The sequence below is a fragment of the Notothenia rossii genome (genome assembly GCF_949606895.1).
Source record: "Notothenia rossii genome assembly, chromosome: 7".
In the NCBI taxonomy this organism is placed as follows: Eukaryota; Metazoa; Chordata; class Actinopteri; order Perciformes; family Nototheniidae; genus Notothenia; species Notothenia rossii.
The window spans coordinates 38,214,084-38,231,838 of record NC_136905.1 but is presented as its reverse complement, the minus strand read 5'-3'; the positions used below and the strand labels follow the sequence as shown (position 1 = coordinate 38,231,838).

The 17,755-nt window shown below is 39.9% G+C and overlaps 2 protein-coding genes across 2 annotated transcripts in view; one reads left to right on the top strand and one right to left on the bottom strand.

The window, feature by feature from the left end:
- The window catches only part of LOC307046687 (uncharacterized protein), a 69,310-nt gene that overhangs the window by 49,806 nt on the left and 1,749 nt on the right, over positions 1-17,755 (top strand). The window lies entirely within an intron of this gene.
- LOC307046686 (E3 SUMO-protein ligase ZBED1-like) lies at positions 13,779-16,817 on the bottom strand. The gene is made up of 2 exons (XM_079693189.1): positions 15,712-16,817; positions 13,779-15,046 (listed from the first exon to the last, which is right to left on the bottom strand). The coding sequence occupies exons 1-2, from the start codon at positions 16,631-16,633 to the stop codon at positions 14,019-14,021; spliced, it is 1,950 nt and encodes a 649-aa protein (XP_079549315.1). The 5' UTR covers positions 16,634-16,817; the 3' UTR covers positions 13,779-14,018.

Sequence of the window (17,755 nt, the reverse complement as noted above, 5' to 3'; positions counted from 1 at the left end):
CATAATACTTTGGTACCTATGTTAAGAATTGAACATTAACATACGAGTTGGGTACCTATGTTTAAAAATTCAACATAAGAGTTTGGCACCTATGTTAAAATTCAACATAAGAGTTTGGTACCTATGTTAATAATTAGTGATCGACATAAGAGTTTGGTACCTATGTTAAGAATTAAAAACATGAAAACATAAGAGTTTGGTACCTAGGTTAAGTGTTAAAGACCCTGTGAAGTGTGCACCTGTGCATGATCTGTTATGCTAATACGTATAGTAATGACCAAAATTGTCCATTGGAACCCATATCAAAAGAAGTTGGAATAGCAACGAATTTGACGAGTTTTGAATTTGCCGGGGAAATCTGCAGTCGACCTTCGCCTTCGTGGGCGTGGCTTGCGATCTACTGCGTGACTTCACGAGATGGACGCCGCCGCACTGTTTACATTCACCACCGTTCATTTTTTCTCTTTTTCAAAGTCGAATTTCTCAACGTTTTTGAGCTAGTATTTTCCTGGAAAGTGTGTCGGAGTCGACTGGAAGTGATTGCCAATCGAGAAAACCTGACAATGGAGGCGACAGTGAAGAAAGAGGGATGAAAAACACAGGGGAAACGATGCATTGCCGCTGGCTGTAGTAATGTCAAGTCTGCCGAAGTGGCGATGTTTCCGTTCCCAAAAGATGAAGGTGAGCCTGGCTGGTGTCATTGTTTCGTAGATTCTTTGATTGATCATGATAAATAAAGGCAGCTTGTCGATTCGAGAGAGAGAGAAAGAGAGACTGAGAGAGTTACAGGGTTGTCGTTAGCATCTGGTGCTAGCTCGGAGCTAACGGAGATTAGCTGTTTCAACAATAAGGAGAGGGAGAGTGCTCTCCTGTGGGACTGAGAGAGATAACGTCAGCTCAGGGAGGTAAACTGTAGCCTAAGTTATCTCAGTGGGTTTGGTCATCTATGTAAACAAATATTTCCATCTATGTAATATTAGTTGTATAAAATAGGTTAAGAAATCCTTCCAATGTTTTTTGATTATTGAAATATATGTTTCATATGAGTGTTGAGAGCTGTATCCATAAATCTCTTAATGTTGCCCTCAAAGTGCACCAGATTGATCACTTTCCTCATCTATCCTGTCCGAAAAGCTGTCCAAATCAATCATTTCTCTCACACTAGTATCACTTTCCAAAGTCTCCGCCATGTTTACAATCGCAACTGGGTACATCTTGTGACGTCACAGCCACTATCGTCTGCAACTTCCGTTAGGCTCAGACGGCAAAATTAATAATTCATTAATTATGAATTATTAAAAATTATTTTAGCCATGAACAGGCACAATGATATGTAAGGAATGAAACTGCCATTTCATTTTGGTGCAAAAACATGCACTTCACTGGGTCTTTAATGTGGTAAACATAAGAGTTTGGGACCTATGTTACACATAAGAGAAGAATAGGGCAAGTGATTGGATATAAAGTAAGATAGTTATAGTAAGTGAAGACTTTTTACAGAGAACCCGTCAAGACGGCATAGGTTTAAAAGGGTGATTAGGTTAAGTGAGTGACGACAACTTAATTGTATCATTCCTTCCTATGAACTTACTATATTATCCTAATATGGGGGCAGGGACAGCTTAGGGCAGCAATTTTCAAAGTGTGAGGCGCGCCTCCCCTGGGGGGCGCCAGAGAGCTTCAGGGAAGGTGCAGCGTGAGACACAAAAGAAAGAGAAAAAGACGAGTAAAGTGACACTTGCCCACTTGTTGCTGTCTGTGGAGACCGAGTTCCCCCACCTCGCCAAAAAGGCTGTAAAAGTGCTCATTCCCTTCACCTCCACCTACCTGTGTGAGTGCAGGTTTTCCGCATTGACTTTGATCAAAAGCAAGTACCGGTCAAGGCTGTAGCCAGAGGATGATCTGCGTTTATTCCTCTGTGCATCAAAGACGCAGACTCATTGTTCCCACTAAAGTAGGGGTGAGTGTAATAAGGAGGCAACGTTGACGTTCAGTGTGTTGCCGGGAGCATATAAGGATTTATCCACCATGTTGAAAATGTTAAAAAATGTCTTGAGAACACAGCGTGCGGAAATATACCGGTCGTGCTGCAGCTAGATGTGCCTATCCTCTGTAAGAAGGTGTCGGCGACTGACATGCAAGGAAGAACGGCTGTCCACAGGCTGTTCCAACTTTAACAACTGTATTAACTTCCAGGGTAGTGAATTGAACATGCAATTGTAATTGGGTGTGTGGTATATTTTCATGCACGGACACGCATGTTCCACAACACACAAACTGAACAACACTCAATTTTCCGATTGCTACCAGTGTCCTTGCGATCTTGTTATAATAACAAGTGCACGTTACTAATGCAATATGGTTGAGACCATTCGGGCTTATTCTAGAGGGGTGCAAGGAATAGTCCAAGTAATGGGGGAATTTTATACAATATGTTTAAAAAATAAAAATAAAAAGGTTTAAAAAGGTTATTGTTTAATGTTTTAAGGAGGTGACGCTACTCAGCCAATCAAATCGGTGCAGTCAGAACGATAGATTCAAACACACACACACAGAGACGAGACAAGAGGAGAGAAACAGTCGGAGTAATTTCAAATGGCGGAAGGTAGACAGGGAAAACAGAGCATTTAATTACATTTTCTCTTACTGGACCTCTTTGAAATGCAATTGAATACCCCTGCATTATAGCAACAACAACAATAATAATAATAATAATAATAATAATAATAATAATAATAATAACAGCAATAATAATTGGGAGGGGGGGCGCGGCTGTTCTTATGTTCTCTGAGGGGAGGCTCACCTACCCACACTTTGAAAACCCCCGGCTTAGGGCATTTAAACAGAAAATATAGCATTTGGGTGCTAAAAATACTTTTTACAGGGAGGCGTGTGGTGCAGGGGGTTGTGCGTTGGTGTTGTGATCAGGGGAGCACAGGTTCAAACCCCACTGCAGTCAGTATGTCATTGTGTCCCTGGGCAAGACACTTCACCCCAAATTGCTCCTGTGGGGTTGCACAGTATTGAGTATGTAAGTCGCTTTGGATAAAAGTGTCTAACAAGCAGTGTTGGGCAAGTTACTTTGAAAAAGTAACTAGTAACAGTTATAGTTACTGCTCTCAAAAAAGTAACAAGTTACTTTATTAGTTACTAAATTATAAACGTAGCTAGTAAAAAGTTACTTTACTTTAAAAATAATACCAATAAAAATACAAGTTTGTGTGTTGTTCTGTGGCACAGTAAGAGAAAAGACAACTCCCCATCATTGTTGCAATTATCATTATGAAATGCAGTGGAACAATAAAACAAAAAATATATGTTTAGACATTTTGACAGGCATCTTTATTGTAGCCTCAACAATCAAGTGGACAATGCTTTCTGTCCTGCACACAGTTTACATTTGACCGTAATCTTTTTTGCGTCCTTTATTCCCACAAATTGAAAATAGAGGTTATATGTACAAGTTGTAAATGCGCCGCTGCTCTCGCTGATACTTGCATCTGCCATTGTGTGCGTGTGGGTGTGCTCGTGGTGGGCGTTGCCGTGTATGTGTGGTGTTAGCAAGTGTTTGTGTGTCTGTGTATTTTCCCCATAAGGCAAGACCCGCCCAACTCTGTCTCTGATTGGCTTACCCTGAAATGTTCCTCCGTGTTAACCAATCATTACTCCTCTCTGGTTACTTTCACTTTTCCATGGTGCTGTGAGAGGACATCGCTGTATTCGCCTGTAAATTACATCCGCAGGGAGATTCGGTTCAGTTGGCACATATAATGTAACGCAGTAACGCACGCATTTACATCACAGTAACTATAACGGCGTTACTTAATGGGGATATGTAAATAGTAACGCTATTATTTACCACAAACAAGCGGTTGCGTTACAGTGGTGCGTTACTTTGTGACGCGTTAATCCCAACACTGCCCAAGTGACATGTAATGTAATACAGTGCAAAATGACCACGCTGTTTGATTAAAAGAACAGAACAAAGAGATGAGAAAGTTTGAAAAAAAAGCTTATGTGAGAATAAATAAAAAATAAAATGTCGAGGTATTGTGGCTGAAGTTAAGCTCATGGTAGTTTTAGTCAGAACTAGAACCAGGGGCGCCGTAAGGGGGTGAAAAGTTAGGATGATTCTAAGGGCCCGTGACTGACAGGGGCCCCAAAAATTTTTAGAACATTAAGAAAAAATGTTTAAGTAACCTTTCATCAATCATCAATAATTAAAATTAATATAACGTCATATTGATGATGTACTCACTAAACTTATGATTCATTTAACTTATTTTCTTCCAAAAGTTAATTATCCAAAGCTACGAACACCCCTCTCTATTTACATGTAATGGTTTGGTCCTGCCTCCAAACGCTGTGCAGCACCACCGGCCCTTTCTAGCAGAAAGACTAGTGAGAGCATGTGTGGAGGGATGCTAGTACTTACGTGTGTACGATGTCTCAACGACTAACAAAGTCAGACTTTCAAGAAAGAAAAGAAAGGAGAGAAAGACAAGAGAGAGGGACTAAAGGGCGACAGTATGTCACCCAGTTTTTCAAAAGAAAAGGTGGGTGTGGTCCATGAGTGGTGGAAATGAGTCTGTTAGTAAATAATAATAATTGTTATGTTTTGCTGACATTAAAGGTTGGGCAGTAGCGTGGCGTGGGGAAAAAATTAGGGGAAGCCAATAATACGTCCTTTCTTTTGGGGGGGGGGGGGGGGGGGGGGGTGTGGTGTTCAATGTAATAACGTAACCAGATGAGTGATTACAGCGCCCGGTATCATTTTACACACATTGGTATCATACAGATGCAGAACTTACACACGCCTGTTATCTGACCGACAGGTCCGCACGCATTCTCCAGCCGAAACTCTAATAAGCATTCATTCATAAACTAAATCAGGAGACCTTTAACGTTTTACGTCCGGTTCGCTCCTTTGTTCCTCGCTGTACACAGCTCCAGTTTGGGCATTGGGCATTGTCATCAGATTGTATTTGCTGTTGCTGCTGCAGCGGAACTTTAATCCAATTATTTTTGATTAAATACTCCAAATCTCCACCCTCCATAATTGCACTTGCTTCAGTTGCTTGCTACTTTCTAACGGCGGTGAGAGTGGTGCAGTGACGCTATCTATCTTCTATCGATTCGATTTATGATTCGAAAATTATAAAAGTAGGGTAGACATGTGGATATTATCCGAATGAACAAAACGTGCATTTACCTAACAGGTTCGTTTTCCACTGACCTTTTTTCGAGCTATTTTCCAAAATCCTATGGAGAAATCCCATTGCTATTTTGTCTAGGGAAACCGTGCGCAGCTTACTTCCGCTTTTTGGGACACGTCACTGCACCACTAAGTTGATGCGATTTTATTGGATTGTGAGGCAAGGGAAGCCAGCCGCCTCTGGCTTCCCTTGGCATGGCCCTGACCAATCACAGGTTGGCAGGGGCATGACGTGAGCCTCATCTGATTGGTCAATCCCTCCATTTTTTTTCACCAAGGGAAGCAAATTTCGGCTGGCCTCCTCTCGCAACAGAGAGTGCAATCTACTGTTTCACCATAACATCTAGAGGGGCGCTGTTTCACTCTTTGTCAAATACTCAATGAGAATGGGGGGGAGAGACGGGCCGGCAGCAACACACAACAAAAAAATTCCGAAACTAAACGAAGTGTTTTTATTTATTTATTAAAATGATAACTACAATCCGAAAAAACAGGGGAAGCCTGACTTCCCTTGGAATCCAGGAGAAAACGCCACTGAGGTTGGGTAGGCAAGTTTGAGAAACCGGCTCGAGATACACTTGTTATATTCCATAGAATGCTCTTAACATCACGATTGCAATGAATATCTTAAGTGCTTTGACAAAAAATCCATAAAAAATGTCATCTGTGGAAGCCGTGGCGCTGTAAAAAGTACGACCACTCATTTTAGCCGGCCCGGCTAAAATAACTGGATTGCCTACCTGCCTGTCAGCCGTGCACAAACTTATCTCATGCCCTCATTGGTCATGTGCGCGTTCGTGTGTGTTGGAGGAGGGGCTCTGTAAGGAAGTGGCAGATTTTCTCCGGTTGTGTATTTTAGCACTCGAGCTGGTTTCTCCGAAATTACCTACCCCACCTTTAAGTACTGCTAATATCTTCACAGAAAATTCAGAGGTTTTTCATTTCACTCCTCTTTTAGCTGACATTTAATAAATGTAGGTACATTTTCAGCAGCTATTCATACTAAATCAGTTGTCCCTCCCCCTGGTGCCAGGACCAACAGATCCATCTTTAGGTTCCGCAGCCCTGACCCCCCATAAGGCTTTGCAGTCTTGCCATGCTGTCCGTTGAAAGACAGTTAGCTAGAAAGCTGGACTTCAAGGACTTGATCAGTGACTTTGCCTGTAAGAAGGCTAGGCGCTGGGCTCTTGGTGAGTAAGGCTGAGCCAGGGCTCGTAATAACTGTTAAAGAGCAACTTCCAGGTTAAAGACTGTGAATAAATGTGTAGGAAAATGATGAATACACTAGATTTTCAAAAAAATATACAGAAATATACACTAAAGTGACATGAAGTTAGCTATCATATATCAGGCTATAACTAAAGTAGCATTGATAATATAATAACGTTACTGGCAGGACTGTTGATACTGATCTATAACAGAAACTAATGCGCAAGGTTCAGCCGTATCTCGAGTTACCTAATGCAACTCCACACTACGGTGCTGTGTACCGGAGGGGAGACGCGAGATATGGCTTATACTTGACGATCTGGCGGAGAAAGGTTGTGGAGCCTCCGTTGATATGCCGTTGTAAATGGTTTGATGGAAAGCAGACCTGTAGTCGGGGAGGGCGCACAGCTGATTGCAGCAGGTAAGTGGAGGTTGAGCCGGGAGCCAGGAGTGACAGCCACCACGCACACACAAACAACACAGAAAGGGGGAAACAAGCAAACACAAAGGAGACGGTTGGAGCAGTACAGCCACCACAGCGTTACCTAATGCAACTCCACACTACGTCTTACGGTGCCGTGTACCGGAGTGGAGAGAGAGAGAGAGCAGAGAAGGGTGGGGGGAGAGAGATGTAATACGGTTTCCTGATAAAGCCGTGGAGAGTATGTGCTGCAGGGAGGTGGATGCACCATGTTTACAAATGGTGAAATACAATGTAAAACTACCGAAAAATACCAGCTCACTAAAATACAACCGCTCAACTCAACGCAACTACTAATTATACCCGCGGTCAGAGAGCGTAGATGTTTCCCCTTTGTTATGTAATATGACGCGTTTGACGTATGACCTTAAAAAAAAAGCCGTTTTTAAGAGCAGAGCTCAAAATGGCTCCTTTCCCTCTGAATTCCTGCCCTTATGTCTCGTAAAACATATCAAATCCTACATTCACTTTTTTAATTGTAATTTTCAAGCAAGTTAAAGCATAAATGTAGAAAAAAAAAAAACCTGCAAGATGCTCTTTAAAGGGCAAGGCTATGGTAACGATATTGGATCACTACACAGAAGATGCATGATGAGAAAAAGACTGAGAACAGGTAATAGGCTCTGATTTAGCACCACCATCAGGCCTTTTCATTTCCATTTTCGTTTTGTTGTCCGTTTACACTTTAATACCCACTTATTTTATACTTGGTATGTATATTTAATTAAAAATCTGCTGCTTATGTTATTATAGCATTTTATAAATGATAATATTGGTGTTAATGTTCCCTTTATTTTAATGTAAGAGGTCATGTATATTTAAGTTATATTTATTTTGATTTTTGAATGTTCCATTCAAAAACGTTATTAAAAAGGCATGTACACCATAAAAGATGACTATTGAGGTCTATTGTCAGGAATGTTAGTGTTATATAAAATAGTGAATTCTACTGCAGCAGAATTTTGCACGTCTGCACAGTGTTATATTTTCACCGCTGAGTGTCAGTAAATATTGTGTAGTTAGTATTGGACTACTAGATAGATGCAAGCCTGTACAGGTAGAGTTATTTAAAGCATAAATGAGTCGGTTGGGTTCTGGAGGTGTGGTTACAGCATTGTGCTTGGTTGGCGTGGCCTGGGCCTGGTGGTTGGGCCCAATGTGATATCTTTTCATGGGGCACAAAATCCCTGGCGGCGCCCCTGACTAGAACCACTGTGTTCAAATTTAGAACTATTACATTTAACACATATTTGTATATTTAAAGCATTACACATAAATAATTTTGATCAGAAGTACAAAAGGGATTAGTAATTAATCCATAATAATTTAAAGAATCTTTAGAGTGTAAACAGGTAGGGAAAAACACATTTTTACACTCGAACAATTTGCATGTCTGGATTATGGACAGGGCATTTAGATAATACGAATAAGTGTTCACTAAAAGTGATAATATTAATATTAATAATTATAATAGAAAGAAAACATAGGCCTACTCTTGAGTCAATGTACATTGTTGTGATCTGTTAGTATGCTCTGCGGGTTTTCACTGTTCTAAGTAACAATAGGATTTAAAATATTGGAGAATATGTGGGGATTTTCTTCTTGTGTGAAATATATGGAGCTTGAAATATGTGAGTATTTCATTTTCTAGGAGAAAATGGTTTACTGAAAAAGTTGTTTTGAGTAAATATGTTACAAATGGTTGAAATAATTTTTTTTAAATGAGTTCTGTAATATCTTTAGAAGACATTCATTTTTTTGTTAAGATGGCATTTAACAACCAAGACAGATAGTATGATTAGAAAAAGACAGAGTGGAAAGGGTGGGATTTATTTAACCTCAGTGTGCTAGAATTTCTATAGGTAATGCGTCCCGAGACCTGGACTCTCTCTCTCTGCCTGTCAGACAGCTAAGACCCCGATCCGCCTGAGCAAACAAAGACCTAACCCAAGCAGGAGACTGCTGCTTCTCCATCGAACATACAGAGAACCAGAGCTGAACCAACAACAAGACTGCATCCAGAACTGCATCCAGAACTATCTCCACCTGTGGCAGCCAGAACCAAAGCTCCATAAAACAGCAAAGAGACTGTAAAGGAGGAGATGAAATGCAAAGCAGTACAAGAACAGTGGAATGATGGGGGCTGCAGATGAAACTGGGCAGATGGCTGCATTAAAGAGTTACAGCGGATGGATTCAAGAGCTGATGGACAAAGGGGGAGGAGTCAGAATCAGAGGAGTTGGTCGAGCAGAATGTGAGGAGGCCGGGGTCACGGCTCGAAATAATCCAGAGGAGACGGGAAGGGAACGGGAATGAGTGAGTTTGCACATAAACACACTTATTCACAAACGCACATAATAATAACCAAATTTAAAGAAATTGAATTGACTTGATAAATAAGTAAAGATAAAAAGATTTATTACCCATGAATTAATCAATTGGTAAATTAAAAATAGCAGTAAAGAGGAAACTATTAAAGTGAGGACATAATCCTAAACACACTGAAGGTACTGTGGGATAAAGGGGGAGACATGATGGAAATATTCACTACACTGTAAGCAGTGAGTGTTTTGGAGTCAAGAGTACAGAGTAGAACAGATTCTTCAATCTTTTCATCATGTTTACAAATTATTCTTTTAGAGATTTTATTCATGTGTGAATTTGGTAGAGATTTAATTTGTTAAAGTATTAATCTACAGTTTAAAGGGAGAGTTTTAGTAACCACTCTATAAAATCAGACACATATTTATTTATATAGGTAGGTCATGTTGAAGGGAAAGCTAGTTCTAAGCAAAATATAGTATTTCAATTTGAGGTATTGGTTTCACCATTGTATCATATATTACTACTGGAGAACTTGTTATGGGGAAATAACTGTTGTTTGTAGTCCAATATGTAGAGTTTAAAATAAAAATAAAATTAAAAACAGCTAATTTAATTTTGAAAAAGCAATATAATTGGGAGTAAAGAAATGTGGGGCCTTCAATCACCCATTGTAATGGTGCATATTATTGACGACCAATAGGGAGAAGGGGTCACTCAACCCACCCTGCAGTGGTTTTTAAAATCTTACTTGCAGCTTCACAGCGCACAGCACCAGATTATGAGTTTAAAAGACAAGCGTCACCACCTCCTAATGGACATCAATTTAATTAGTAATGACCTGACATTTATAGATGTTAAAAAGTAAAAACATACCTACCATAAGTGATAATTCCTAAATTCAACTACAAACCATTGATGAAATGACTTCTGTTTTTAAATCCTTGATAAAGGAAGGAGTGATTGTTACATGTTCGGACACCCAAGGTTCCACACACTGTTAAAGAGGTTAACATTGTTCTTTAAGTGGACCAGAATTGAAGATAAATGAATATGAGTTATGAAATACATAGCAGAGCTTTACAGATCTTAATAATGTTTTGACTCAAGAAAATAATTATATGCACAAGTTTCTGAAATAGATCTATTAGACATTTTAATATAGATTAGGTGTTAATAAACTGCAGTAGTAGTACTATAAGGAAGTTACATTTCAGGGAATGTGGGAAACAGCTGTCCCAATGAAAAGTTAGAGATATCTGGAAAATTATAGTTGTAATCGTGAATTAATAAATGATGGCGCTCCATATATGACAGATTTTTGTAGACAAAGGATACTGGCCTATGCTGAAATATCAAAGTCTCTGCAGAGCACAACACATGGCCCAAAAGACTGAGACCAAATGACCTTTGACCCTGACTGACAGTGTTACTTGGGAAAGGCACTGTCAATTACTGACTCTGGGGTGAACCTGACCAAACTTGACCTTACAACCTGACAGAGTGAGTGTGAATGTATTTCTGCATTTGATCAGTGTAACTGCATGATTTAAAACAGGGGTGGGGAACCTCCGGCCCCCGGGCCGTATACGGCCCGCGAGACCATTTGGTAAGGCCCTCGAGGTAATTTATAAACATACGCAAAAAATAAAAAAATTCAAAAAATCTAGACCGCAAGAAAAAATTAAACAAGCGAGTACCTGTTTTTCCTGTCCAAGGTCAGGGTCCTTGAACACAACACGAGCCTAACGTGTCATCACATGGTATATGTCTCGTATGAAAGGGGTGCAGTTATGCCCTGGTTATGCCGGAGAACACAAGAACGTCGCTACGGCACTTTCAAAAATTGCAGTACCCATAAGGAGCTGTACACATGCCGCAGTTTCTGCGAGGCTGTGTCTTTAGTTGAAAGCCCAGTGGCGATCTGTTCATCTGTCACACTGATCATACAGTCAATACCTTTGTTGTTATTAGCATCTGGTTAGCTAGCTATGCTAACGAATATAAGAAGCTTTTTCTACAACCAGTGAGGGAAAGGCACATCTTTATATGATCATTATAGTTATAAAAACATATATATATATATATATATATATATAAGAATAATAATAATATAATAATATAGAGTATATAGAGTAATAAAAAGGAATAAAGGAAAAACTGGTATAAAATTATGCAAGCCCACTCAAAAAAATATATACATATCTTTTATCTTTCTGTTTTGGTGGTAATGCCAGAACCGTGCACGTGCATGCATGCGTGAGTCATGGTGAGATATCTGGATAAAGAGGTTGCTTTTTCTTTTCACAGCATGAAAGAAAGGCGAAATGAATGGGCTGTGATTTTAGTATTTTTAAGGAGAGGTCAATCATTTGTACGGCCCTCGCAGGATGTTGAAAAAATGTAAATGGCCCTTGAGAGGAAAAAGGTTCCCCACCCCTGATTTAAAACAATAACTAACTAGCATGTTTTTGGACTAACACATTATTCTGGGGCTCTGTGGGAAATGAGAGGTTTCCTAAAATTCCACAAAATTGGAAAACCGCACATGTAACCCGTTTCTAATCAACTTGATGATATTTTACTCCAACAGGCAGTGGCGGTTTGCAAAATGTGAAGCTCAAACTAAAATCTGAAGATTCTGTGTCTTTTAGGACTCAAAGATGGAGAGGAACACTTCTTTTCACTGGAGTATTTAAAGTGGAAAAATAATGTATGTACATTTGTGAAAAATGTTTGGTATTTTCTTATAATCAATGGTTACCTGAAGATTTTCTTCCCATACAGGATTTTGTTACACATGAGTTAATGTGTGAAAAGGGGAGTGTGTGTATAATGTATTATATCAACATGGCTGTAAAATTCACAATCTACATTTTTCATTTAGGGACTGAAAGAAACCTGCCGCCCCAACTCGGATGTTCAATCTGACCATTGATTGACAGTTTTAGAATTAACCTGCTCCATGTCTATAGGATACTGTTTGATGAAAGTTGACATGTTTCTAAATATTTATTGAATTATAACAGGTAACACAGATGCAGTGGCCAAGGGGCTACTGTGAGAGATGTAAGTCCAGAATGGGAATACCAAAGAAGTTGACCTGTGATAATGAAACAATTTTGTAATGTGGATTTTTTAACAGATATTAGAGTAAGTGGGGTTTGAAATGTAGAACCAACATATTACAGTTAAGTTAAAACATAGTAATGTAATGAGACAGAATTTAATTTAGACAACATTCTTTCTCTAGCCTGGTAAATAATTAGAAGTAAAAGCCATAGACTTTATTGTTTAGGTCACTATGAGGATAGCAATGAACACAAGGCTAGTTTCACAAGGGCAATTTAAATTCACAATAGAAAGACATTTGATGACACTATGTTGGAATTTTGTATTCATTTTCTCAGCTTGATAATATCTAAGCACTGACAGGTAGAAGCAGTATCACCGGGAAATCATTCACTTTGACAGTATCATGATTCTAGTTGTTTTTGATTCCTTAACATTAGTGTGTTTCTTTACCAGAAACATTAGCAGTTCATTATTATATTTAGATTTTAAACAGGATTTCAAGGATTTGATTTAAGAATAACACAGATGCTTGTCAGAAATTCAGAGCTATTGAAATATGTTATTTAGTTCACCTAAAGATGTTGAAGTTTAATTTTGTTGGCACAGTCCAAGTATTAAGATTCTGAAGCTGCACTGGCAATTAGGAGGTCTGCAATTAATTTAGAAAACATTAACATTAGAAATAATAAGCACACCATTTATAATTTACAGAGATAAGACATACATGTGGTTTAAACAGAAGATTAAGATGAAGAGAATGTGAGATTTAAAGCGAAAAGTGTAAATGAAAGAGCATGTTTGACATGTGAAAGTATGAAATGGTACTAGAATATCTAATGAACAATCAAAGGGCTCTAACTCAATCTTAAATCAACCATACTCGCAGAACGCCCCACAGACAGCAGAACTAAATGGTCCCAGGAGTTAGTTTTTAAGCTAAAGACAGCATTAGGGTGCCTCCTGATGAGTTTACAGATAGAAACCAGATATCAGCAGGTCTTGAGGTAATATTCCTCTCTCCCACAATCAACAAGGATGTGGATGGGCTGAACTATATCTACTATAACAAGCAGAGATTCATAAATTACACCAGAGACGCAGTAAAAAGAAAAATAGACGTAGATTAGATTAAAAGGTGTGAAAGGAGGGATTTGTGGAGTCTATTTTTATATAACATTACAAGACTGATTCTTATTAGGGCTGGGCGATATGGACCAAAAGTCATATCCCGATATATTTAGGTTGAATATCGATATACGATATATATCCCGATATTTTTTCCGCAAAGTGAGAGCTGTGAAATGAAATGCTCAGTCAAAGTCAAAGCCAAATACGAGTAGTTTTATTGAAAACTCACTATAAAATGTAAACATAAACACTGTATAACAAAGCTCCGTAAGGTGCACTTTTAAATAAATAAAATATCTTAAATAAAATTAGCCTATAAAATAAAATAGGTAAATCTTTTTCTGAGGGCAGCATTTATATATAAAGAGATAACAAAATAAAGTGCTCGGTTTAAGAAAAACTTGTTTAAACATCAGCTTGAGATTACCTGTTTTTTTTTTTACTTAATAGCTTATCTGAACTCTCTCAACCAGTTGCACAAGAAAAAGACTGTAAACTCAGTAAACATGTTATTTTTTTGACTTCGATAACAGTAGTGCTGTCTTGAGGTAGACATTAGAAGACAAGCGTGTCCTCCTTCATTTAGGCCTAAAGGTTTTGTGCAAGAAACACTAGCCTGTCCACGGCATCCGGCTTCAGAGATGCTCTGTGGGAGGTCACAATATTCCCACTGCAGCTAAAAACCCTTTCGGAGGGTGAACTGGTAGCTGGTACCAAGAGATACTTTTTAGCCAGGTGGCTCAGAGCTGGAAAGACAACTGCATGTTCCTTCCACCACTTGAGTGGATCAGTGTCACTCTCCACACTTGCTGACTGCAAGTAACTTGACAGTTCATTTTCAATAGCGCCCCTCTTGGTTGGTGCAGTGGTGGTGGCTGTGCGCTGCTTGAAGAAGCTTGCCAGTGTCCTCTTAGCTTTTGGTGCACCTGCTGCTTCTCCATCTGCAGGCTCAGGCACAGTGGGCACATGTAGGTCAGGCGTCAGGTGACCGCTGCTCTGATCAGCCAGTAGTGTCTCCACCTCCAAGACAGCTCTGTGCTTCAATGCATCGACTTTTTCACTCGGGATGTAGGTGGCCCTGAACCGTGGATCCACAAATGAAGCCATCTCCAATAGGTCAGTAGTGGCTGGGTCAGAATACTTGCTGTTGAGGTACTCAACAATGCTGGTCTTGATTGATTTGCAAAGCTCACTGTCACCCTCTTCACATGCCAGGAGACTTTCTTTAAAAAGGTGCAGCACAGGTTTCACATAGGATAGAGTGACGTATTCCTCACCTGATAAAGCATTGGTAAAGTGCTGGAGAGGTTTCAGGACCTTTTGGACTGCTTCTAGGACCTCTAAGTCCTGCCAGGTAAGGATAAGATGCCTGGTCTTGTTGTCACCAGACAGGACTTTTGCCAGTGCGCCCTCCTGCTCCAGGACTCTCTGGATCATCTGCTGCTTTGATCCCCAGCGTGTGGCAGACTCGGTTATGAGTTGGTGACTTGGCAGACCCAGCTGAATCTGGACTTCAGCAAGCTGTCTCCTTTTCTTCCAGCTGTACGAAAAACAGCTTACAATTCTCTTGCACAGAGAAATGGCCCGGGTGACGCGCTTGTCATTCAAGCCATGTCCTGTCAAAATCATAAAGAACTATTAATCAAATGGGCATAAATATCAAATATTAGCCTATAATCAGTTACTTTCTGAATTTTAATCCTGTAAGTGATTTGTATGTATTATTATTTTTGTATAATTTATAAATTAGATTATACTGCATGTGCATTTACTCATGTTTTGTTCTTGTTGTTGTTATTTATGCTATATTTTAATGCTGCTTCATATTTCTACTCCACTAAAACTCCACAATGTTTAGGCCTACGTTTAGTCACTTTGCAGTGTGCTCTTTCAGGCCAGAGAAATCATAATAGCTAAATATTACCTTGATGATATCAACAGGCTAACCAGCATTTTAAAGTCATATTACCTCACCTTTACCAGCTGTAACATTAAAGTGGTAAACACATTAATGCATCCCTCATTCTTATCCAATAATCTAATAAATATGGTTCTGAAATCTACCTGTAGGCCTATTGTAAGTGATCTTACTTTTAGCACTTTAAGTTATTATTAATTTATTTAACCTAGCCTGAATGATTTTTTTTAACGGAGACCTGGCCATTGACCAAGACAGCAGCATAAAACACAAAGTTGCAGACAGACACACAAAGGAAAATGAGGAAAAACTAACATTTCAATATTTTTTTGTTTAAGGGAAAATATACTCCATTGCACTCACCGATAGCCAAGTGTAGTCTGTGACCGAAGCACTGCATCCTCAGCCACTTGTTCAGCTGAACTGCTTTCACGATGTTGCTCCCGTTGTCGGTTGTTATAGCAACCAGATGCTTTTCTTGAAGTTTCCAGCTTGCGATTGAGTCCTGCAGGGCCTCAGCTATATTCTCACCGGTGTGATCGTCGGGAAAATAACTTGTTTGGAGACAAGCTGTTTTCATCTCCCAGTCTTGCATGAAGTGAACTGTCACGCTCATATAAGGCTCACACGTCCTGCTTGACCACATATCGCTGGTCAGCGCAAAATGGGTGACGTTAGCGAGCCGGCCTTCAACGTTCTGTCTGACTTCATTATACATTTGCGGCAGTGCTTCTCGTGCAAAATAGTTGCGACTGGGAAGCTCGTATCGCGGGTCCAGCTTTTTAATTAGCTCTTTGAACCCGACCTGTTCCACTGTTGCAACAGGGACCATGTCTTTGGCAATGTGAAAGGACACCGCCTTTGTTATTGAACGCCACTTGTCGCTTTTCCTCTCATACGGCACACAGCGGGAAAATGAAGCTTGCAGTGAGCTTTGTTTTGGGGCTGGAGCTTTATCGGGTTGGGGACGGCTTGTGCCTGTGGCTTCTGCAGCGCGCAGTTTCACACACTCTTCATATTGCACTTTGTGCCACGTTTTTAAGTGATAAAAAAGATTCGTAGTGCTTCCACCACTGGCTGCAATGTGCTTATGGCACTCCCTACATATAGCTTGGTTTTGTTGCTCGTCTGACAATTTGTATCCGAACCATCTCCAAATGATTGAGCCACTGCTTTTTCTTTTACCAACCAAGGGGCTATCCTCCGTACGCTCTGCAGACGTTGTTGCCTTCTCCATGTTTGTTAAAGAGTGCCGGAGTGTCCCTCCCCCTCCCCCTCTGTGCATGAAAGGGGAGGGGCGGAGCTGGGGCGCGGGAAGCAGTGCAGAGAGTTCCTATCAACGGAACGGCTTGCCTGAAGCAAGTATTACAGCGCAAATTTGAACTATATCGATATATGCGATATGGTCTAATTCCATATCTTATTTTTAAATATATCGATATATCTTAAATATCGATATATCGCCCAGCCCTAATTCTTATTATTACATGATATGCTTATTGTGCTCATGAGATTGCTATGACTATAGAATAAATAGACACAATCACTAACCCCAGGTTCTGATGGGTTAGATACCAACGAGGGAAATAGTCAGAAGAAAGTGTTTAGCTTGCAATATTGAAAGTAGCAAGGTCGAGTGCAGAGACTGAGAGAACACAAAGAGGTAGTCAGAACAGCACATCGCACCGGCCTTCACTTTGTATGGGAGCCGCGCTCCCCCGCAAAGCTAGGAAGCAACATTATGGTTTCCCACTATATCTGAAGAAACGTTAGAGAAAACTAATTAGCATGATGGTGCCAGAGTAGGGAGGGACTTCCACAGGCCGGTCGAATGCTGATTGGAGGATCGTGTTGCCAAGAGACTCTATCTGAGTCTGCGCACCATCCAAAGAGAACCAAGTCTAAACCATGGTATCTCTTCAGCTAGTCTTGACCAATCATAAATGTACGGGCAACGCCCTGTGTAATCAAATGTATTGTCACACGAGGTTCCAGGCTCTTGACGGATTTGGTGGTTACAGATTACAGCTTTGCTGCCTGTGATTCCCAAAGACGTGATGAGTCCTTGGCCAAGTGATATATATATTTTGCTCTCTTTACAATAAATAGTTAAACTTAGAAGTCGTCTGTCTTTCCTGGAATTCTGAACCCAACCTCATCCATAGTCAGTAAGTAAAATAAGCTATACCACTGTGTGGGAACGCTCTGTGACAAGTAAAGTAAGCAGCTAGTACAATTGTGTGTGACTTTCTATCATATACATATATTTATATTCATTATCAACAGGCTGGAAATTCACAATCATTGTAAACATCTAGGGCCAGAACTTTCTTTAGTTCATCCTTACTGTTGTTCTGTTTATACTAGGGCCGGGACTCGATTAAAAAAATTTATCTAATTAATTACA